Here is a 24,842-nt window from a genome sequence, read left to right as displayed (position 1 = left end):
CTTTGGAGTTTTCTTCCTTGCATGGTAGTCCAGAAATTACCTCCACGTAGAAATGGAATTATTGTATGACTGACTTTGTTTTTCTTAAGTATCACAGTCTTGTACAACCTGTTGTTTTATGCCTGAAAACAATTGTTTTGCATATTTTATCAGTTTTCTAGTTTACAGCAGAAGGGTACATCTGAACTCTTACTCTTTTAAGCTAGAAACAGAAATTACTGAGCTCCTTTGCTGAAGTGAAAATTCCTAGTGGATCTTTGTTGCTCAGAGCCTTTTCAGTCTTCTCTTCTCCAGTTTGAGTTACAAGAACAGTTCACTTTTTCAATTATTAAGAGACCCAAATTTCTAGCTTCTCTTTGGTTCTTTTTATTTCAGCTGGCAAAATGATGAATTTCTTTTGTGAACTCATCTCTTAAATACCTTGTTTAAAGAAGCAAGGAACAACCAAGACAAATGAACCTTCTGGCCCTTTTCTCCTTTCAGTAGGCACTTAGTCTGCCTTATAAGTTATCACATGAGGCAGGTTTACAAAGTACACAGCTATTGGCGGAACATGAATCTTCATTTTTCCAAGTTGCAATACTTGTTTCCTTGCTACCTAATCTTGCTAAGCCAGGTTTTCATTACAGCAGGTCTCTTCTTCAAAGTACCACTGTTTGTACTGGTATACAGTAATAAATAGACTGAAACATGTAATGGTACAAGCAGTAGAAATATCTATCCGGAGTGAATTTTCAGGGTAGTGTGTTTCTTGTCTGTGACATTCAGATGCCCATATACTCCCGTTTTTCACCCATAGGGACTTACGGACTTATTATGGTTAGATCCATCAAGTGGAAGGTGGAAGAGCTGGCAGGAACACGTGTGGGAAGTTATGTAGACCAGGCCTAGAACATAGCACTTTACCCACATTCCACTGGCTAGAACTCAGTTACAGGCAGGTTATAAGGGGGATTGTAACTCAGTTGTAAGGGATATTTGAATATATGATTAAACTGTGTGCCAAGGAACAAGAAGAAAATGGATTTAGTTTGGGGGGTGGAAAGCAGGGAGATTTAAGTATACGGCAGTCCCCCCCTTACACATGGAGGATGCGATCCAAGAACCACAGTAGGTGCCTGAAACTGGAAAGTACTGAACTCTAGATATAACTGTGTTTTTTTCTCTATACATACATATTCGTGGTGAGGTGTGACAGCAAAACTAGCATGAGTTTCTTTTTTCTTCACAATTTCATGAATAGAAGATTTATTCTTACCATTGGTCTTAGTAACCTTAGCATATGATTTTTTTTTTCTTTCCTCAGTAAGCTGAGAACTTTCACCTTTTCACTTAAAGGAAGCTCTCTACAGCTTCCCTATGGCATATCCAAGTTTCCAGCATCACTACTCCTGCACTTTGTGGCCCTTATTTAAGTAAAATGAGGATTACTTGAACACAAGCATTAAGATACTGTGACAGTCAATCTGATAACCAAGAGGGCTACTCGGTAACTAATGGGAGAGATGTGCTGGACAAAGGGATGACTCACGTCCAGGGTGATGGGGCAGGACAGTGGGAGATTTCATCACGTTACTTAGAATGGTGCTCAATTTAAAACTTATGAATTGTTTATTTCTGGAACATTGCACTTAATATTTTTGGACCTCAGTTGACCTTGGGTAACTGAAACCATGGAAAGTGATACCGCAGATAAGATGGGGGTGGGCTACTGTATGTAGATTCTTTTTCTTTTGTTTCTTCATGTCTTAGTCTATTTTAGAGTATAGATTCTCAGTGAAGGAACCACTCTGTACCTAAATTTTCTTATCTTTGGAGTTATTCTTTTTCCTTTCCCTCCCTTATCTCCTTTCTCCCTTTGCCCTGTCTTTCTCCTCTCCCTTCTTTCCACAGATTTTAAATCTTTCAAGTACTTTGCCAGATTCTGGGCATTGGTGAGCAAGATAGAGTCTTTGCTACCATAGCAACAGTAATTTTTATGTTTCCATTATTTACTTAATATTTTCCTAGTATGACATGCGATATTACCTGATGACTTTGAAAATGAAAGCTGTGTTATTCAGAATTGTTGGAAGTAAAAAGAAAATGATGTTAATGGAAAACTTATAGGAAAAAACGGTGGAACTATTTCCATTCATCACTGATTGCTTTCAGAAATAAAATATTCCATAATCTTTGCCAAACAGAAAGAGCAACATTTACTTCAAACCATCTCCCCTGTCCCAAATCCCACCAAAACCCAAAACAACAACAAAAAAAATGCGTTAACTGAAGAGCATCTAATTTCCTCAGTCTGCTTTTAATTTTGCTGTGTACATGTTTACACTAACTCTTCATTGATTTTGTTTTCATTTCTGTTGTTTCAGTGTACACAGTGTTCCAGATTACTTTTCTGGCAACTGCTAATGTGGTTCGTGGCTTGGTTTTGTCTCATTTCTTAATTAGATGAAACAACATACTACTTATAATTTAGTTGCATATATAAACTGAAGAAATGGCAATATTCTGATAGGAAAGTCTCTGTGTTGACAACGAACCTAGGTAACATGGTAGAATGGCATCATATTTTTTTTTGGAATTCTTACTTCAATTCTTGTCTAAACCTAAGAAAAATAAATACGCTTTTCACTCATTTATTCATATAATAAACAAACATTTATTGAGTTCCCACTCTATGTTTGGCACCTATATGAATTGCTTGGAATATGTAGATTATATCCAGTCCTTATTCTTGAAGAGATCATGACTCAGTGGGTGAGACAGGCAGATAAGCAGATTCCTAGTATCATATAAGAACTATGGTTTCAGTGTACACAGAGAACTGTGAAGGCACAGAGAAGGGGTTCCAAACTTACGCTTGTGGGAGCCTGGTTAAGGACCTGCAGGAGGGGTCTGTTAGGTATTTTGAAGATTGAGTAGGAGTTGACCAAGAAGGGAAGAGAAGGGAAGGATATTTGGAGCTGAGGGGGATAGTGTTACGAAGGTGAAGAGGCAAGAATGTGTGATCACATGGAGAACTGCAACTCATTGGATATGAGTGGAGTTTAGGGTTGGAGTAGAGTGGGCATAGTGGTGAGAAACAAAATTGGTGAGCTCTCAACTTTCATTTATTGAGTGATTTTTATATACCAAGTACTTACCATGTGTTACGTTATTTAATTGTCTTTAATAGACTTTATTTTGTAAAGAAATTTATATAGGTTTGTAGAAAAACTTGAATAGAAGGTATAGCAAGTTCTCATGCATTTCTTGTCCCCACACACGCACAGCCTCCCCAACTATTAATATCCCCCACCAGACTGGTACACTTGTTACCACTGTTGAGCCTACATTGACACATCATTATCACTCAAAGTCCATAGTTGATGTTAGGGTTCTCTCCTGGTGAATTATGTCATATTTTGTTTGCTAAATGAATATTTATGATTCTGAAATATTGTTCACAACTGAGCCATGTGTTAAAATATGATTAAATTTCCTTTCTTGCATTATCCTGCTGTCTTTGAGGTTGGTAGCTGCCTCTCTGTTTGTTTGTTTGCATAGTAGTCTATATGTCTATCACCAGTGCCTTCCCAACCTCCCTTAGAAAAGTCTGAACCTCTTAATACCTTTAAAAACATTAAGCTTTAGATATTCTATCACTTTCTTTTTTTTTTTTTCTTGGTGGGTGAAGACATCTCTTCAATAATATGTGTCCTCTTAGTCTAATAGGTATTGATGCTCTCCTGGCCTTATACTGGGATCTGTACCATCCTGAAAATTCCCCTCTTCTTCTGCTTATATTGGATTTCCTGCTTCCTGGATTTCCTGTCTACTTTGTTAGTTTGTTCCCATGTTTGGTAGACACATCCTTTAGCAGTTTCAAAAAAAAAAAAAAAGGAGAAAGGGAATTAAAGTATTTTGAAATTTTGCAAGTCTGAAAATATTTTTTTCTACTGTCACATGTATTGATAGTTTGGACTTCTAGGCTAGAAATTTTTCTTCTCTCAGATTTTTGAAAATATTTCTTCATTGATTTTTAGTTTTCCAGTTTGCTACTGGAAAGACTGATGCTGTAATGATTCCCAAAGCTTTTTTAAATGATTCTTTTAAACTTCTCTGGGAGCTTTTTAGGATGTTTTATTTGTTCCCAATGTTATGAAATTTTACGCTGCCATATTGTATGTGTGCATGTGTGTGTGTGTGTTTCATATTATATTGGGCACTGGATGGATTCATTCAACCCCTAAGTTCATTTTTCACTTTCCTCATCTGTGTAATTGAGAAATAATATACCTGTTTCCTTTTATGACATTCTATTTTTGTTCCATAAATGCAATGACCTCTCTTTTCTCTGAAGATATTCATAAAAAATAATAATAGTTTTTTTTTCCTGTGTTTTGCATTATCTTTGTTTTCTGCAAGTTCTGTTTTATAATGTTTATTTTTTTTGGTCTCATTAGAGAATCTTCTTGGCTGTCCATTCATATCTGAAGGTGAAATATTATTAGGTGATTGGAAGCTCTGTGCAGGGTGCTTGATTTATTGAGTGATAGACTTCACTGTAGGATGAGTTACTGGGCTGTTTTAATTGGTGTTCTTCTCAATATCAATATATATGTTTTTCTCCTGGAATAGTTAATTTCTCCAAACCACTGTTCCAATCACTTGGCGGGTTAAAATCTGCTGGCCATCTCTTGAAGTCAAATTAGGGAACTGAACTGGGCGGGGGCGGGGGTCCTGTATTCACTATGTAGAATTTTATTTAATTGCCCTCTTTTAATGCCTGGTTCCCTCAAACTGAGCCAGCTATCCATGAGTTCCGAGCATGTTCTAGTACAATCTTTCTGGAGAGTAAACCTGCATTGTTCTGCTAGGATGGACCAGGGCAGCTCCTAACTTTGTTATCCATGGAAATCTGACTGCTTCCATCCAGTGCTTCTATTTTCAGCTTCAACTGCTACCACCTCTGTTCATTGTTTTCAGAGCTGTTTGTCCCCTGAGTCTTGAATCTTACTGAAATGCTGTGATGTGCATTACTCAGCTTCTGGGCTTCTCCTCTTGTTGGCTTTCTTAGATGCAGTTTTCCTCTTTCTCTGGTCTGTTAAGTTAGTTAGCAGTCATTCTGCTGGGTTTCTAGTTTCAAACATTTTCTGCATTCCTATCCCATTTTTTCGACCTTCTTTGTTTAAGCCTTTTAAATTTTAAAAACTTTTTTACTGTGAGAAGCAGTATATTGGTTAAAAACGTTGGACTCTGGGACCAGCCTGCCCAGATCTACCTCTTGTATGACCTTGGAAAAGTTACTTAATCTCTCTCTGCCTTATTTTCCTAATCTTAAAAAAATAGTAGTTAGAGTACTATTTAGGATTAAATCATTTAAGACATGTAAAGCACTCAAAACCATAGCTGGCTTAATAGTCATTATTTTAGAGTGGTTTCTGGTAATAGATAAAGGCTTGTGTTCAATTAACCATGTTTAATTGAAAATCCAAAGAAATTCACTTAAAAAGATGAATCACTTGGCAAATATTGTTCATTTTTATCTAACGATGGAAGCAAAGTATAAATATAGTATCTGATATGCTACATAAAATGCTTAGGTTTTTACATTATTTTATTACTGAAAAGAACCTTGGAGATCATGATTTCCAACTCTTTATTTTACAGATGAGAAAAACTGAGACCCAGAGAGTTAAGTGACTTGCCTTGAGACTAGAATCCAAGCCTCAGAATTCCTGGTTCATTCTTCTTTCCATTAAATCATATTTCCTTTTCTAAGGAACAGTGAATACTGTGAGACTTGCAGATTTATTTTTGGTGATGATGCTATTCTGTACCTAATTTTCTTTTTTCTATTTTTTTTTTAACCCCAAGTGCTCAGAACTGGAGTAATAATAAGCTTTGGTTTATAACACACCCTCATCATTGGTCCATGTGTAGTCTATTTGTTTGTTTTAATAATGTAATACATAAAAATTAAAACATCCATGTTGTGTGCAATCCCTGAGAGGGAGATTTAAATGTATAATTTCCATGTATTTATTTTGGTGAAATAAACAACAAGATCCTACTGTATAGCACAGGGAACTATATTCAGTATCCTGAAATAAACCATAATGGAAAGAAAGGAAAAAGAAATTAAGTGAAAATCAAGAGCTTTGCCAAAAATATGTTCTCATACTTAACTATTAAAAAAAAAAAGCATTTTGGTGTTACAGCTATTTGTTGTTTCTTTTCTGAGTCAAAGGTCACCTTATAGATGGGTGGTTTTGCAACTCTGTACCTTATCCCATTGAAATTCACCAGACTGGGGTAGTAGTGGATTAGAAAGGAAAACAAAGCAAGACGGAGAGGAACAGGAAAAGGACCAGGAATATGAGTGCTTTGCAATGAGCACTGAGACATACATGTCTCCAGAATTTGTTAGTCTTCTACAAATTGTATAATGGGTTTGTTTGTAATGCAGGCCTAAGAACCATTGGAGTCATCACCAAACTGGATCTTATGGATGAAGGAACGGATGCCAGGGATGTTCTAGAGAACAAGCTGCTACCGCTTCGCAGGGGTAATGTACTGTGTCCTACACAGGACTTCCTTTGATGCGGAGAGAAACAGCTGGGAGACTAATGGGAGGCTGGGTTTTAGTGCCTCCACAGTGGTGAGGAGTGGATTTATAATTAGTTATACATTTTATGGATTGTTGTTACCAAATGGTGTATTAAAAATGATCCAAAGGGAGAACTATTCCTTAAAATAATAGGAATGGGAAAACAGAAAAAGAAAGGGATTTGAAGGGAAGGTCTAAATATTCATCATACAGGGCATAAATGAATATTGCTTTGTCTTAAGTCTGGCTTATTTACTTGCCTGCTATATGACAAGAATACTAAGAGATACACTCTATTTAACTGCACAGCTGTTTTAAGGGGAAAAGACATTATTTTGTTAAAATGCAAAAAAAAAAAAACAGCATTAGCCAGATCAGCAAGCCTTTGTTAAATACTAATATCTAAAATTGAGTTTTGTAATGAGATTCATTCTTGAGACTGTAAAATAATTTTGCTTTTCTTACTTAGCTTCTTTGAGAGCTTTAAAATGTCCCCAGAACAAGAAACCCAAAGTGTCCCAAGCTCCATAGGTGTGTGTTTTACTTTAGGTTACGTGGGAGTGGTAAACAGAAGCCAGAAGGACATAGAGGGGAAGAAAGATATAAAGGCTGCCATGTTGGCAGAAAGGAAGTTTTTCCTCTCACACCCGGCCTACAGACACATTGCTGATCGGATGGGGACCCCACACCTGCAGAAGGTCCTTAATCAGGTAAAAATATTTTTTTCAAGCAACAAGAACAATTATAAGATATGTAAATGATTATTTGAATTCATAGTTCTTATTTTTATACTCATTTTTTCTAAAATAAGACATTAGCTTAAACGATAGAAATTAAAAGGATGAACATGACTACTTAGATCCACACTATTACTATTCTAAGTAACCAGAATCCACCTTATTATTATTGAAAAAACAGTGTGCAAGGCACACATTATTTAGGAACAATGAACAGGGGTATACTTTTTAGGACACATTTACTCAACATGTAGTTATCATAAGAAATTAAACTTGTGTATCTGAGAAGCTGGTCTCTGGGGATCTGTTTTTGAAATATCAATTTGTAATGGTTAGATTAGATTTTTTGTTAAACTTTCTGTATGGTTTTGTGTAGGATTGATTTGTCCTTAATTTGCAACCTTAAAAATAAGTCCTCAGAAGCAATCATTGATCTTAACTCATCTAATAAAGAAGCTTTACCAGATATGATCTCTTTCCCAATAGCAGACAGACCCGGGCTCTCTGCCTCCCCTCATTCCATGCACGTACACATTTCTTCCAGAAAACTTCAGTACTATTCTTACATGGTCCTATATTTTTCTGCTCCTAATGGAGTTAAATGTCATTGTCATTGCATGAGGGCCCCCAGCCTGAGTCAAACGGTGAGCAGCTTTTCTCACAAAAAGTACACTTTAGCTTGGATCTACAAACTTAGTCAAGCAGTTATGGAATATTCTGGTTGTTTGCTCCTAGTAGAGGCTAACACAGTAGTAGACTGCTTGTCACATTATACCCGAACCAGTGAGGCAAAATAATCAAAGTTTTAAAAAATGAATATCTATTTCAAGTGACATAACACAGAGTAATGAAAAATTTGTACTTTTAAATTGAGGGTAAATGAGTATTTGGAAGCCAAGAAGCAATGATATGGTTGTGTCATTTAAAAAGTCTGAACATATTTTAGAGAAGAAACACTAGTTTGTCATGCAAGAATCATGATATTCTATCACTATATTTATCACTGGTAAAACTCTTTTTAAGTTTAGTGCTTTCATGACTGTATAGGCCTAAGAAAAATACAAATAAAGTGAAAAAAAAGCCTTAGGGAAGAATCACTAAAATGATTAGGAAGATAAAATTAGAAATAAATTAGGTTGTGAATACTGGGAAAGTAGAAAGGATATGATTGGCCATTTGGTTACTACAGGTGACCCCTAAATTATGACATAACTGGATTCTGGCTGACTGAAAATTGGATAAATGTTTTACTGACTGTCTTTCATTTCCTGGATAATCACTTTCTCTTTATTGCTTTAAGGGTCTTCACAGTGTGTTTGAAATTAGAATAATTTTATTGCTGATTTAATGTGCACCAACACCTCTGACCCTGAGGCACTGTTACTATGGCAAAAGCTGGAAAAACTTGACATTTTTGAGGAATTGAAAGCAATGTCCTTATGGCTGGAGGGCAGAGAATGAGGGAATGAGCCGTAAGAGAAAAGTTTGGAGATACAGGCTGTGGCTGGATCCTGTAGTGTTTGTAGGCCAAATTAAGGATTTTGGCTCTTATCCTAAGAGCAGTGAGGGGGCCAGTCATTTAAAGAGTCTCAGTAGGGAAATAACACAGTCATATCTGTGGATTAAAAAAGATGATGGTGGTTGCAGATAGGAATATCAAGAGTAGATGTGAGAAAACCACTCAGGAATCAAAATGAGAACTGATGGTTGCTTGGTCTAGATTAGCACCGGTGGAGATGAAGAAAAGCAAATTTCAGAAACCTTTAGGAACATTAAGAACTTGGTGGTAGATTAGCTTCAGTCGATGATGGGGAGATGAAGTCAAGAATAACTCCCAGTTTCCCGGATTGTTATGAAGTCAGAAAGAAGGAGAACCCAGAAGGGAATATGAGGTACTTAATTTCAGACATGCAGAGGGTGAGGTGTTATTGACGCTTCTAAGAGGAGAAGTCAGGCAGGTGGTCTAGTACATACACCCGCAGCAAAGGTAACAGGTCAGCAGATAGCCACAGGTGTTCAAATATTCATTGAAACCAAGGATGGAATAAGACTATCTTATAAAAGAACATATAGTGAGCAGAGGAGAGACGTGGGACTCAGATTAGAGGAATATCAGTATTTACAGGCCTGGTGGAGGAGGACAGCTTGGCAAAGGAGATGGAGAAGGCTACATTCAGAAAGGTTAGGAGAAAAGTGAGAGCAGCTGGCGGTCATGAAAACCAAGGAAAGAAGTGTTTTATAAGGCCAAGAGTGGTCCACAGTTCTGCTTTGCTATTGAGATATTTGAGACACAACTGATGGAAACGAAGTATTTTGGTTATTGATCACTCACAAGGCAGTCAGGTGGCTACTGGTTTCTCGTAGTTTCTGTTACTCATGTTTGGGGGTTTGTGTCTTGTGACATTTTTTCTTAGAAGGCAGTCTTCTCCATTCTTTTGTTTTCTGCTTCAGAGCCGTAATAACAACACATGCCAGGCAAATAACATAGTAAGTCATAACTGTGGGTGAGGGTGTAATATAGGTATGAACTATTGACAGTGAAATAACTCTAGATTTATTGAATAAATATATTCAGATAACCTCAGATGAACATAAAAACAAAAAGAGTTTCTTCAGTCAGCCTGGGTGTGTTTATTCCTCTTATTTTTAATTTATTCTTTTTCCTGCTTTTCTATGAAATTTATATTCTCTTTCTCTTGATTCCATGTTTATTCCTTAAGCAAGTCAAGAAGGTTATCTTTTTTTTCCTTTTAATCCAGACTTTTTCTTAATTGCATTGTAATAGAAAGGGCATCAGGTAGACAGCTAACCATTCTGGGTTTATATCCCACCTTTGTTCATAATTAATCGTGTGCTCTTAGATAATATCTTAGAGAATTTTTTATCAGACCGAGCTTGATGTGTCCAGCGGATGATCTCGGTGGAAATGCCAAGCAGATGGTTAGGTAGAGATACCAACAGCAGAGAGAGCTTTTCCTTGCTAGGCATGGGGCTTTTTATGTGCCACCTGTTGAAAGCGTAAGCCAGTGACTAACCACAGTTGGCCTGGGGGCCTAAGGGTGGAGGCAGGAGGAGACTCTTGCCTGAGCTACAGAATGGAGGGGACATTGACAGCTGACAAGTACCTCTCTGAGTGCCACCATTTGGTCCTGAGAACTCAGGCAGCACCTGTAATTCTCCACTTGCTTCATTTGTGCCATGTGCTAATTCCTTTGACAAGGCAGCTGATGGGATAAATCAATCCAGCTAAGGTGTTATTGGCAGCTTCATTACTAAAATTAGGTGCCTTTTAACAGGATATCCCAGACATAAAGAAATAGCCCAAGCGAATGATTCTAACGGAAGGAATTTTGAGCTTCACCATAGGGCAGTAGAGGAGAGGGTTGGGGCTTCTTTTGACTATCTGCCTACATAGTCAGTCTCAAATGTGTGTATGACTTCTAAGGTTTTGAATGATTAGGAAAACTGTGAAGGCCAATTTTTGTCTCCTGGGGTTATCTCCAGTCTGTTACATGCATGTATTTTTTTTCTTTTTATAGCAACTTACCAACCACATTCGAGATACCCTGCCCAACTTCAGGAACAAACTTCAGGGACAGTTGCTGTCCATAGAACACGAAGTAGAAGCCTACAAAAACTTCAAGCCAGAAGACCCCACCAGGAAGACCAAAGCATTGCTGCAGTGAGTCACCTTTCCCAGCCCTTGCTCAGCATTTTTGACTAATTTGCTTTTTCCTTAGTCTGTTTGTCATGGTGTTTTTTTAGGTTTCATAGAAGCAGCAAGTGAAGTGTATGAGGCTTTGTATATGTTATACAGTGAGCCTTGAATCGTTGTTTTCTTAGAATAATTGTTGATCTTAACTCCGTTTTTACAGACTTAACCAATTGCCCATCCCGATGCCCAATTTCATTGTGTTTTTATGATTAGATCCAGAAAATGAGCAAAACCAATAGTGATAACTCAGCAGGGCTTTTTGCCCTTTGTCTTTAGATGTGGGCTGAGCTCCTGTTGGAAATGTCATCTGTGTTGTACAGCTGTTTCTACTGGTGTCCCTTGTACTTATTATCTTTTTGTTTCATTCATTTCATGTCTTCCGCCTGTGAGAAGATTTCAGTGCAGTGAGAACCAAGGATTTAATTTTAAAAGTACTGGCAATCAGAGCACATCTAAATTTCCTTTTCCTTTTTGGTAATGATTTTAACGTAGCCGTTTGAGAACACGAATATGAAAACTGCCAAGTATCTTTTCACTCCTTCATGATCTTCTCTTCTATCCTTGGGTGACTAGATTTATCCCTGAGGGGTCTTGGGTTGGGATAGCAGAGTTGTTGGAGAATTGCCAGCCCCCTGTGTCTTTTACCTTCATTTCTTCCTCAGCCCCTCAGCTTCATCTCTCCTTTTATCCCTGTGCTGCAACTTGCCTCAGGTCCCTCCACACCAGAAGACCCCTGCTGACCAGCTTACATTCCAGGACATCTGAAGTCCATCCCTAAATATGCTGCTTGCTGCTTCTTCTGGCCCCTTTGTCCCTGTGCAGTCTTGTAATCAAAATCCCCTTAATCTGGCGTTTGAAATGCACAGCAGAATTCTTTTTCTTTATGGGGAGATTTCTAAATGTTCACATTATTTAAATAACATATTAAGTGCATCATCTTATATTCCTCCATTTTTAAAAAGTGTAAGATCATATGGAGGAAAGAAAAAAAATTGGATTCAACTGTTTCCTAATTTATCTTTTCTCTTTTTTCTTGGCTTTGGTGAGGCTCCGATAAAAACTCTCCAAGTTACAGAGAAAGGAAGCTATTTCTGTTTAGGCCCTCAATCATCATCTCACCCTCCAACTGAAACTATTCTCTTTGCAAAGACTGGGTCTTGCCTCTGTGACTTATTGGACTCAGATTTCACAAGTTTTCACAGCTAGATTCTTCCCTTGTACGGGGCCGATGCAGTTCCTTCTTTCCTTTCTTCCTTTTTTCCTTCCTTCCTCCTTGCCTTGCTCTCATCTCTGTGTATTCTACTGATGTCTGGCTCTGTGCTGTCTACTGAGGATTCAACAGTGAATAAGATTTTTACCCTGAAGAAGAGGCTACAGTAGAGCAGGGGAAACAGACATATTAGCAACTAACTGTGTTAAAATCTGATAAATGCTACATTTCTGGTAAGTATAAAATGTTAAGGAAGCCCAGGTGAAAAGCAGTTACATGCGAGGAAAGGTGTGAGTTCACAGAGGAAAAAGATACTTGAATGAGACCCTGAAGTATGGGAGGAGTGTGTCAGGTGGAAGGAGGAAGTCAAGTGAATTGTGTGAACTTTCATGTGGGTCAGGAGGCTGGGGTGTAGGATATGGGGGAAGGGCTGGCTGGAGGTCAGTTTCCCAATGTTTCATACCTTTCTAGGTGTTGAAAAACTAGGTTAACATTAGCATATGCATGAACATAGCTACATCTGATTATATTCTAGATTTCCTAGCTTTGATAATTGCGGTTACTTTTTTTTTAACATTTTTTATTGATTTATAATCATTTTACAGTGTTGCGTCAAAGTCCAGTGTAGAGCACAATTTTTCAGTTATACATGAACATATATATATTCATTGTCACATTTTTTTCTCTGTGAGCGTGGTTACTTTTAATTCATCCGTGATTTTGATGAAAGAATAAAAGATACAAATTTTCTATAGTTTGAATTTTTTCCTGCTAGATTTTGAATTTGAAAGTAGTTCCTGTGTGTCAAAATTAGAGTTTCTAAACCTAGTAATCACAAATACAGGTAGTCATTTTCTCCCTGTAATGTATTTCTTTGTTTTTTTACCAACTGCCTCGAGGTAATTCATTCCTTCATTGATCTTACCTCTCATATGCTGAACAGGGGGAAATAAATAAAATCATGGTGTTTGCCCTTAGGAGAGAGATTAACAGATGAATAGTGGCAATGTATTCTTCTAAGTGCAATGCTGAAAATAAGTTGAGGAAGTCAAGGAGGGGCCCTTCGTGTGGGTGGCAGTGAGTGGTGATTGGGGCGTAGGGCCATGGATCATGGAATGTTTCCTGGAAAAACTAATGCTTGAACTGAGTCTTGCAAGACAGATAAAAATTAGCCAGACAGAGAAGCACAAGGCAGAGCAGAAAGGAAAACAGGTGTAAAAGCACAGAGCCTTGGACATATGGGAAACTGCAAATGGCTTCTTTGTGGTTGGCTTAGAAGGTGAGTGTGGATGAGTAGTAAGAGATGGGGCATCCCGGGTCCGGGCGCAAAGAGTTGTAGGTGATGGGGAAGGAGTTTTAATTTTACTATCAAATTCTGGGAAGTCATTGAAAAACAAGGCTAGAGCTAGTTGTAGAGGGGCAGGGGGCGAGGGTCACAAATTTGCATGGTTCTGACATAGTGAGTTGGTCTGTGATGTTAGGGCTAGGAAGAGAGTAGCTTCTGAAGTATGAAGGGCCTCGGCTGGAGCAGTTGGAGCACTAGGAGATTGTGATGTCACAGGAGTCATGGCTCCATGACTATTATATAGTTTTATGCTTAATTTTAATTCTTAATTTTAAAAAATACCATTTTATGGTTGCAACTAAATGGACAGAATGCATTTAATAATTAATGCATTTAAAAGATATTTTTATAATTAAAAATGTCTACAATAAATCTTAATAACGTGTGTTTCGTATGGTTACAGTTTAAGGGTGGAATAGAGTGCAGTGTTAATTCTGCCAGTAGGTGCCACTAAGAACACCAGGAAAAGAATTCTAGGGGATGACCGTAGCAGATTAAAATGAAAATGCAACGCCTTGTAACTTTAACTTGAATTTATTTCTCTTTCACAATTATAGGATGGTTCAGCAATTTGCTGTGGATTTTGAGAAGAGAATCGAAGGGTCAGGGGATCAAGTAGATACCCTGGAGCTCTCAGGGGGTGCTAAAATTAACCGTATTTTCCATGAACGCTTTCCTTTTGAGATAGTAAAGGTTTGTACCAAATGTTAACTTTTTTCTCTTTTGTTTCATTTCATTTCCATATTCTGTTCTACATACTTGTTCATAAAATGTTACGTGAGTGATATAGGACTAAGATTATTCTTTAAACAAAAGCCTCCATGCTCAGGTAATGAAATATAGGGGAGAAACATTTTCTTACTCATGGTTCTGATTTTTTAATTGTTTAATGAGATCTAATGACATTTCGATAATTCATCAACTACTAATTGATTCCTGTGGCATTTATTTGTATATTTAATTTAAAAATATTTCTTGTGTACCTACTCTGTACCAGTGATCTCAGTACCAGGGATCAAGACACAGACACTGTCTGGTGGGAAAAGACAGAACACTAACAAACAGAGTAAGAAAATATCAAGTGTTCTTACATAATATGATATGAGAGGGGAGTTGGGTAAGCCACTTTGGATGGAAGGTTCAGGCAAGGTCTCTCTGAGTATGGGATCCTTTAAAGCGTGACCAGAGTGGCGTGAAGAGGTCAGCTGTAAGGATCTGGAGGAAGCAGGGTGTTCAAGGCAAACAGCCAAGGACAGGGCCCTAAAGCACGCACCTGGACCACAGGAGAGGCACAGCGAGGCTGGTGCAGAACTGATGAAGGGGAGGGGATATAAAACAAATTTGGTGGAAGGAATTGCCCAGCTTATGTAGGGCTTTCTAGGTTGCCGTGAGTTGTTTACATTTAACAATGGGAAGTCATTGGAGAGTTTTAAGAAAAGGTGTGACCTGATTTGGTTGGTGCTTTTAAAAGAAAACTATGTGGGCTGGACTGAGGGAGCCAAGTAAGGTGCGTTTGAACAGCAGGGCCAGAGCAGTGTGGGGGACTCATTCTCTGTGGGGCCTGAATCTTAGACAATTTTGAAGGCCCCCTTAAAGAAGAAGAATACAAAATGATAAACACACAGTTAGGCACAGGGTCTTGTAAGGAGCTTATGCAAGGAAGAAACCCTGGACTTAAACTTCTTTAGCTTCATGGTAAAAAATGCCTCAGAACAGAGGCTTGAGAAAAGTGGCTAGATTTGTGATTTTGGAGGTAGAATCAGCAGGGGTTGGACTGATATGGGAGATGCAAGGAAGAGAAGATTCAAGATGACTCCCCAGATTTTGGCTTGTACAGCTGAGCAAATGTTGGTGCTCATCAGACAAGGGGAGCTGAGGAAAAGCACAGTGTGGAGGTACGAATCAGAAGTTTTATTTCAGTCTGTTAAGTTTGAAATATCAGTAGGCAATAGGTAGTTTTAGGGATGGGGCTATTTGCCTCACACACAGAGGCGGGTGTGTATGTCTTGTTGTGGGAGGCAGATGGGTAAATACATAGTTTCATTAAAATGTGTGAAGGAAAGTGATAAACTTCAGTACAGGATGCTATGGAAACGCAGCCCACAGCTGTGAGTCCCAGCCTGAGTGTGTGAGAGAGCCCGGCTTCCGAGCTGAGTTTAGAAGGATGAGCAGCTTGTTAAACAGGAAAAGGTAGGGTCGGATTGGGGAGAGATTGTTCCAGACGTAAAGGAAGGCATGGTAAAGGCTAAGCTGTGGTGCCACAGGATGTGGGTAGGGAACCAAAGCAATTTGTTCTTCTATGGCATGAAGTGTAAGAGGGGAAAATGGACAGACAATGAGGCTGGAGAGCTCAGAAGTCAGGGACTGAACCAAATGTTCTCTTGCTATGCCTTCTGGGTCTAAGCTCTTTGACACTTTGATCTTACTTCCAAATAAATTTAAGGTACCCAGAACATCTGGGAAATTTTTGTACAGCAACAACCTATCCTGTGTTGGACTGGCAAAATATTATTAATTTCCTCTTATACAGAGGCTTTGAACTCAGGTCGTTAAAATGGCTGGGGAGAAAAGACAGCCATTGTTAATCTTAGCATAGCCGGACCCCTGTTGTACATCAGGTGACACCCTTATTTATGCATTCATCTGTGGATTCATTTACTACATTCAGCAAAAGAATGAAGAATTATATATTTCAAATGAATGGCCAGATTTATGTCCAGAAGGCATCCTTTTTGCATAGCGCTCCTTATCTATAATAGAGTTAAAATCCTCTGCACTAAAACTCCCAGAAATCCCTAATGTTCTGTGTTGCCTTGAACTTTTATATACACAGATGTTTTGACCATCTGGGTTTAGGTTAGGAAAGACATGAGTATTCATTTATTAATAACGAAGTCAAATTATTCTCATTCTTTAATATTCAATGATATTCTTAGCCAAAGGAATTAACTGTCATGACTGTGGCTCATTTTGCATCTGCAGATGGAGTTCAATGAGAAAGAATTGCGAAGAGAAATAAGCTATGCAATCAAAAACATACATGGTATCAGGCAAGTGCTTCACATTTTCCACATGTTCAGTTTAAGCTACTAAAAAAATAATGTTTATAAATGACTAGTGAAGTAGCCTTTTCATCAACTGGGCAGAGTGGAATATAGAGGTGGGAGTAAGAAATGGGAAATCCTTGTTTGGGTTCAATGGTAAATCTCTTGTATTGTCATACTCAGTCTTTTTCAATTAAAAAAAAAAGAAACAACAAAAACCCCTTTCTACACTCACAGCACTGTGCTCTGAACAATCGGGGATTTACTGATGACCACAACCTTGCTCTCCAGGAATGTACATTTCAGAGACGGAGGCCAGACGTGCTCATAAGTAATCGTTACTTACAGAGAGACAGGACAGATTAATTCTGCCTGGGGTTGTGGAGCAAGATTGGGAAAGATTAATGAAAGTGGTTACTTTAGAGTTGAATCTTGCCTGTACTGAGAAGAATGCTTTCAACAAGCAAAGGTGTCTGCATGTGTACACGTGCTTTGTGTGTGTGTGTGTGTGTGTGTGTGTGTGTGTGTGTGTGTGTGTATGGGGCAGGCAGCTGTGCAATGAGATAGGAGAGGATGAAGAGTGTTGAGGCTGCAGGAGAAAAGAAGGGGAGGGAGTAGCATGCACAAAGGCATAGAGGTGGGGAAGAGCAGCGAGTACTCGTGGAGCAGAGAGCTGTGCGTTGGGAATGGAGACAAGGAAGTGGAGGGACGTGAGGCTGGGAGGAGAACTTGTGCCTGAACACACCCTTGTTTAAAGTGGAATTGTTCTTGTTTATTACTTTCTTTAAAGAATTGTGATAAGAAAATAAATGAATTTAAAACACACATTTCTTGGGTTCATGTGCAGAAGGCTACACACAATGTAGCGGAGCATGTGTTAAATTGAGGTGCCCTGGATCTGAGGTAGGAAAACTTAGGTTGTCTACTTCATAGACGATCTCATGTGAGGGAGACATCCTGTCTATTGGCCAGTTGTATCTCAGCTTCTACTGCAGGGCCAGCCTGAGACTATTTTGGAGGGAACAGAGGCTGAGAGAGCAAAACTTGATACTGAGTGTACATGTGATGGGTCATTTTCCAAAGGAGTTATGACATTTAAATTATCCATCCTTTTAAACTTTACATAATCTGCTCTACAAGTCTCAAATACTATGGGTAAATACGTATTCACAAAGTGACAAAGAGAAAACATCTCGAACCACATCCAATTTTTTTTTTCTTACCATCAACAGGATTACTCAATTCTCCATTAATTCTATTCCCTCTCCCTTAAAACCAGAATATTTTTGATAGAAAAACTATGTCTTGCTCTTTAGATGGGCAGAGCTAGTATTCAAACATGTCAATTTGATAAATGCAGTGAAACCAAATCACATTTCTTGGGAGGGGATTGGTCATAAAGTATTTTTACTTAGCCAAATATAGTACTTTTACCTGGCTTTTAAAACTCCTTGCCAGATAAATTTTTGGTGAATGTAACTGCAAAAGCCAAAAGTAATTCAGTATTGCGGATTTCTGATTTATGTGCACACCAGCAGGAGGGATTGGTTGGTACTTTTATTCTGGAGTTAATTTGCCTATAAAATGATAAGAAGTGCACAGTGTCCTGAGTATAAGACATATTCATACTATGATGATTTAGGCCTTTAAATACACATAATTTGAAAAGCTTTTTTCCCAGTTGATTCTGTTAGATATTTGAATAATAGAAACCATCTTTACTTACTGAGGACCTGATGGTCCTTCTTTGTTCTGCTGACACTGTGTACTGATGACGTGCAAGGAATCCCTCCTTGTGGGGCAAACAAAGATAAATGCATAATGACTCTGTCTGCCTGCGCAGGAATGGAATTAAGTAAGAGCTCGGATCACTGCAGTGCAAAATAGGATGTTGGGGCTCAGAGAAGGAAGACCTCGCCAGCAGGACTGGAGAAGGCGAGCTGTAGGAAATGGTGGTTTTCGATCTGGTCTTTGAAGCACAGGTGGGATTTGGACAGGCTGAAATTGTAGGAAAGCTGAAATGAACATCATAGATGAAGGCAGAGACATAGACTATTAATATGCATATGTTTGTGGAAAGGCAAACGGTCGGGTGCATGAAATGGAGGAGGAAGATAACTACAAAGGAAGATTAAGGTCAGACGGGAAATTCTTTAATGTCAGACTAAACTGTGGATTTTATTCTGTATCCAATGCGGAGAAATTACCATAGAGTATGATTGCTACAGTACGATTAGAAATAGAGGTGAGCACAGGGTGCTAAGTAAATAACAAGGGGCATAGAACAAAGCCGTCATAAGGGAAGTGTTAAAGACATGTCTGAAAAGTGGGACCATAAAACTGAGTGTTGAACAAAGAGAAGTTCATCACAGAAGGGGAGGTGAGAAGAAGCAGGGAGGAGGGTGTAGGATGGGGAGGGGCACTTGCCAGTGCTGCAGCCTCTGGGCACATCTCTGGGCACAGCGAACGGCAGGGTCAGGGCGCTCTTATTGTAGCTCTTCTCCACTGGCCTTTTGTTTAAGTGTGAACACACACACACAGACACACACACGCACACACACACACACACACACACACACCTGCTTTCCTGAGCTCCATTATGACACCAAATTGAATTAGTTCTAGCCCAATGAAAAGCTACTTGCCATTTGGGTTATCACTTGTTATTTTTGTAAATTCACAATTGAGGCATCCTAGGCCCAAGCTAGTTCCACTCAACTGCCTTCTTTTTCCTCCAGGACCTCAAACTTGGAACCAGTGAGCTCACTGTAATACAACCCTCTTGGAAAGAATAGATTGTGTAGTCCAGGAACACTGCTATTTCAGGGTTCAAAAAGTGAGGCTCATTTCCTACTCCAAGAAGGACAAGAGAGGATTGCTTTTGGAATACTTGAGAAATATACATGAAATTTGGAGTGCCATTTCTACCATACCATTCCCTTTTTATTGCTTTGAAACAGTGAGCTGAGAAAAATGACAGTTAGATATTAGTTAAGGTCACATTATAGGCCTTAAACATTTGGGGAGCTGTTTTTAGGTCATGTTAATCATCTATAGAAGTGTATTAAAGATATTATAACCAATGATACTGTGGATAGAATAAATCATTGTGTAACTTTTAAACTAGGGTGTTACATGCTTTCTTTAAGTAGCATGTTGATTAAAATATTTTTCAAAAGAGTATTCAGTAATCATTCGATTTAAAACATCTAATGTGCTGCTTTTTTCTTATATCCAGAACAGGGTTGTTTACTCCAGACATGGCATTCGAAGCAATAGTGAAAAAACAAATTGTAAAGCTGAAAGGGCCTTCCTTGAAGAGCGTAGATCTGGTGATACAAGAATTAATCAACACTGTCAAGAAGTGCACCAAGAAAGTAAGTTTGAATTATATAACTTCCCAACCAGTCACTACGTGGTTTACCCATCTTCCCTGCCCTCTACATGCCTCTTCTTACTTGCCCCTCAACTTTGTTGTAGAAGATTGTGTTTGCTCAAGGGGAAGGACTCTGAGAAGTACTGAGTGGGAATTGCTTTCAGTGATAGAGGGGCATATTGACTGCCGTCACTCCATTGCACCATCACCCTGTTGCAAATAGGGTTGCTTAAACCAGAAAGCGTCTAGAGTATGTTTTAATCAGCTAATTTTCTCCTTGTTGTCTTAATCAGGTAAACATCACTGTAGAACAATTAGGTGAATGCCCTAAAACAGTTTTTCCTGTGGTGCATGGATGGGAGTAGTTTTTACAAGAAGGGAATCATTGATATTATATGCATCAAAAAGAAAATTCATCTAAATTTTAAAACAATTCCACTTGTACCTGGACATTCTGGGACGGGGCAGTGTGGTGTGTAGTTCAGGGCCCAGCCTCTGAGGTCTGGTTATCTGGATTCAAATCCTGGCTCTGCTACTTACTTGCTGTGTGACCTTGAGCATCATACTTAATTCTTTAAGTCTTGTTAATTTTTCTGTGAAATGGGGATGGTAATAGTAATAGTAATAGTAGTAGTAGTAGTAGTAGTAGTAATAGTAATAATAATACCACCACCCCATTGAGGATTAAACAAGATGATGCCTGAAACCCATGGGGCACTTAACACATTGATTAACCATAGTAAGTGCTCAGTAAATGGTGGCTAATCTATAAATGGTCATTTTCTTAGCACCCAGTATTTTTCACCTTGTAGTATTTATTGAATCTGTGAAGGTGACTGGTGGGGGAGAGACTTCCCAATCGGGAGGCACTTCACTGAGGAACATGGAGGAATTGTACTGGCTTCCATCCATTCCTCAGGGGCACGAAAGGGGTACCCTGCATTGGAAAATGTAAGAAGGGAATTGGTGATGATGTGAGGGTAGGGTAGGCCTGTCCCTCTGACAGTTAAGATTGTTCCTTTGATCATCTTTTGCATAGAGACTTCCAATTTTGTTAGTTGTGTTAGCCTTCTGTTTCTGTGTGGTTATTATGAGCTACTTTTCCTAAAAAACCAGTGAGAAGAGAGAGAGAGAATGAGAGACAGAGAACGTAAGTGAGTATGAACACTGGTTCCCAGTAACCTGGCTGAAAACTCAGGGGAAGAAGAAAAGGTGTAAGTGGTGGAGGAGGAAAGCAGGCTAAATTCCTAGATGTCAATGCTTTAAAAAAAAAAAAAGTTAAGTGAAACAGGCTTGGGGCCCGGAAGTGGCTCTGGAGCTTCAAAGACCTCTAGCCCTTGTACTGTTCTTCCACCTTGTTCATTAAAGTCCTGTGTTCTCTTCTCTAAAATGGGAAAAGCCTTAGGCGTTAAGGGAATGAGGAGAGGGAAAAGAATGCACGTGGGGAAGGAAGAAAAGCAGTCTTTATGCCAGCTTTTCATTTGGAAACTTGAAACCATTTAATAATACTTCACATCCCCACTGTCCTGGCCTGTCCCTCAAAATGCAGTCAGTCTTGTCACCTGTGAAGTATTGGCCCCCTCTTAACTGACGTGCAGAGTTAACTGATACTGCATTCTCTGTTAATCACATGGATTGCCACCCTCAGCATGCAGGTGTCTCCCTCAGCCAAAAGCTGTTTGCTAGGCTGCAAACCAGTTAAGCTGTCTTTTTTTTCCCCCCAATGGCCAGTTATGTTGTGTTTGTCCTCAAACGTGATTAGCCTGTTATACTTCTTATTTTAGTTTTGTAGTTTAAATCAAGAGTAAATAAATTGATCAACCGCGGAAAAGCCTTTGAATTTTGTTTCCATAAAAACTCAGCTTTGGAATGACTTGATAAAGGTTAGCTGCAAAAGCTTTGCGTTCACTAGGTGTAGGTAGGATGAGGCTGAAAGACGAGGGGGAAGTTATAAAACCTAGCTGGGCTCTACACTCAGATTAGTTCTGAAGTATCTTCAGGTTTCTCCTCTACTTTAAAGAAAGCAAAACTGGAAATCATAGATGTAGGATGTGGTTTCTGTAAGACAGAAGATGCATAACTCCAATCAGCAGATCCATATGCAGAGAACAGGCCTTGGCCTTACATCAAAAGATTGGCACATGTGTATACATTTATGTTTTAAGTTATATAAAGTGTTTATGGTATGTATGAATCATTTAAAAAAATAATTTCCCATTGTATCCAACTTACTGGAAAACCAACAGTCGGTCTCGATGGCATGGGGTGAGACAGCTTGTTCCCGGACACTTCTTGGCTTTTATTCTTTGCTCTCCACCCTTTGAACCTCCCTTTCCATTAAGCTCTCAAGATCAATGGTGGTTGTATATTTGGACTGTCTCCTCAAAATATTTTATGTGTTGCCTTAAATAAAACCTAGTCTTCTCCCTGAAATTAGTGTTTACCCTTCAGATCTCTTCACTGAAGTATATTTATTGGCCAAAACTCAAAGAGTCTAAGGGCCTGGACCAGACATGACATTTGCCCACTTCTCCATCTGTGGCTCCCAAACACTATTCCTTCACCTTCCCGTAAAGAGCCTTCCATTAGGGCCCAGGTGGTACCAGCTCTGCCACCCTTTTCTCTTCTATTCACTGTTACCATCATGTCCTGGTCACTCCCTTGCAGTCATCAAGATATTTAGAACCTGGCTTACATTTTTCTTTTCCATCCTAAATTCACCTTCAACTTGGATGACTTCAGTGGAGACCATGTTCAGCACCCAATAGCTGTTGTTCTTGGAGATCTTTGACTCCAGTGGATCTCCATTCATTCCACACTCCATCCATCACTTCTGTGACCTCTTCTGGCCCTTGTCTTGATGGACGAGGGATTCTTCAGAAATTTTAAACTCTAAATCTAGGATTTTTAGAACATCGATTACCCCCGCTACCCTTTGTAGGCTTTCAGTCAGTTGAAGAATTAGTAGAAAAGCTTAAAGGAGAATTGAAATTGAGTACCCATTTGGCTGCTGATAAATCTAGGTTGGAGAATGTGGCTGGGACTTGCTGTGGAAGTGGGAGCCTCCTGCTGCTTCCTTGTCTGGCAGTAAACCTTAGAGCCCACAGTGGCAGAGGGAGTGAGCTGTGCACCCGGATGCAGCCCGGCATCCTTTGGCTTGCCTCCCATCTCTGGGCTTCTATGGTGATAGAGCCGCTGGTGAGCAGGGACTTGGTGCACCCACCCCACGCGATGGGGGTCTTGGGCCAACACAGGTCAGGTCCTCACCATCTTACAAATCAACAGGTCTTTTCTTTTTTTCACTCCATTCCTGTGTATTGGAGAAAATTACAAGGGCTTCTCCCATGGTTCTTTCCCAGGAGGGCAGAAGCATGTGTGGAAGTTCCTGCTTTCTGAGTGAGGTATGTAGGGTGCTGGGAGGAGGAGGGGAGAAAGCAGGTCTTCCCAAACATGAAATTCTTCCAGCTCCTCACACCTGTACTCTCCCTATAACCAGTCTTTAAACTCAAAGAGACCTTCAGACCTTTGGCTTCTGTATTTTTCCTTCTGCTTACCTGTGTCCTCCTGATTTTATTATCTTCTCTGACCATTGTTTCAGTCTGGGTCTAATCAGAAGAAACCACACAGCCATTTGAACAGGGAACACTTACAAAAAAAAGTATTAACTATAACAGGAGCTTAGAGTAATGAGGGATTGGGTAGTAAGAAGTTAAGAGAAATACTGAATATAGGGACAGGAGCTGTGAGGAGCAGGTGCTAAGGTGCCACCTTTAGGGGGGCACCCAGGGAAGAGGGGCCCTGCCCAGGGCTAAGATTGGGACGTCCTTGAAGAGGGCACAGAGGTGGCTCACTGGATGGCAGCAAAGTTGCTGTCGTGCAGTGCTGCAGAACTTGCTGGAACTCTGCCCCCTGGAGCATGCTGGGAGGGACAGGCTGTCCGTGGGGGTGTCTCACTGGAGGCCCTCTGCTGCAGGCTGTTTGAGGTAGGGGCCTGGCAGGAGCCTGTTCCACCTGCCTTTTCCTCCCTCAGTCTCTCTCCAGGTCCAGTGCCTCTCCTGACAAAAGTTCACATGGTGCCAGCCAGCAAAGGAAAAATACTTAAAGGACCCAGAATTATTTTCACAGAGCGGGCAAGAAGGTTGCATTTGGAGCGGAGAGGCAATAAATTGACAACCAGTACATTTACCTTTAACTTTCAGAGATATTACATCCATTCCACTTGGATTAACTTCGCCAGCCTGCTGAAACTCCAAGGCTGGTCACGTTTACCATTGGTCTTTACTTCCCGTTCCCCCAGGTTGCTGAAGCGCTCGGAGATAGTGGTCTCTGTGTAGACTGGTGCCACGATATATCCGTAGTCCGAAGCATTGCACTTCTTTGTGACTTCCAGTGCTGTCCACAGTAGTGATGTTAAACTTTTAACACTCTCTTTAAGATGTTAAGTGTTCACCACTTTCAATAATGATTTTACAGAGACAATAGGAACATTGTCTATGCACGGGAACATTAATTTCTGACCCACAAACCTACCTGTATTCCCAGCCATGCCCCTCCTTCTGTCCATCTCTGCTGAGGTATTAATATGCCCAGGACTGGGCTTCTGCCTGTGCTCCCACATCCCTAAGGAACTTGCTCTTTGGATTCTTCTGTTCCTTGAATCATCACTGTTTCTATCACATTTAAAAATAAATCAATGTATAAATATATATTTATGTCTCTCCTAACTTCAAAGCAGTAATAAAAACCTGTCTGCTGCCCTGTTCCTCTGCTTTTCTCCATGGCCAGCCTTCTTGGGGGGAACAGTAGTTTATGCTTGCTGTTATCTT

General features: G+C 39.6%; 1 protein-coding gene across 6 annotated transcripts in view; it reads left to right on the top strand.

The window, feature by feature from the left end:
• Positions 1-24,842, top strand: part of DNM3 (dynamin 3) — a 458,318-nt gene that overhangs the window by 125,395 nt on the left and 308,081 nt on the right. For all 6 annotated transcript variants that reach the window (XM_006211125.3, XM_015245096.3, XM_006211127.4 and 3 more), the window contains exons 5-10: positions 6,449-6,547; positions 7,139-7,299; positions 10,866-11,008; positions 14,154-14,289; positions 16,579-16,646; positions 19,879-20,017. In XM_006211125.3, coding sequence (XP_006211187.1) covers positions 6,449-6,547; positions 7,139-7,299; positions 10,866-11,008; positions 14,154-14,289; positions 16,579-16,646; positions 19,879-20,017 — 746 coding nt within the window. The remainder of the gene's footprint in view (positions 1-6,448; positions 6,548-7,138; positions 7,300-10,865; positions 11,009-14,153; positions 14,290-16,578; positions 16,647-19,878; positions 20,018-24,842) is intronic.

This window comes from Vicugna pacos, chromosome 21 (genome assembly GCF_048564905.1).
Source record: "Vicugna pacos chromosome 21, VicPac4, whole genome shotgun sequence".
Classification (NCBI taxonomy): domain Eukaryota; kingdom Metazoa; phylum Chordata; class Mammalia; order Artiodactyla; family Camelidae; genus Vicugna; species Vicugna pacos.
This window is presented reverse-complemented; position numbering and strand designations above follow the sequence as displayed.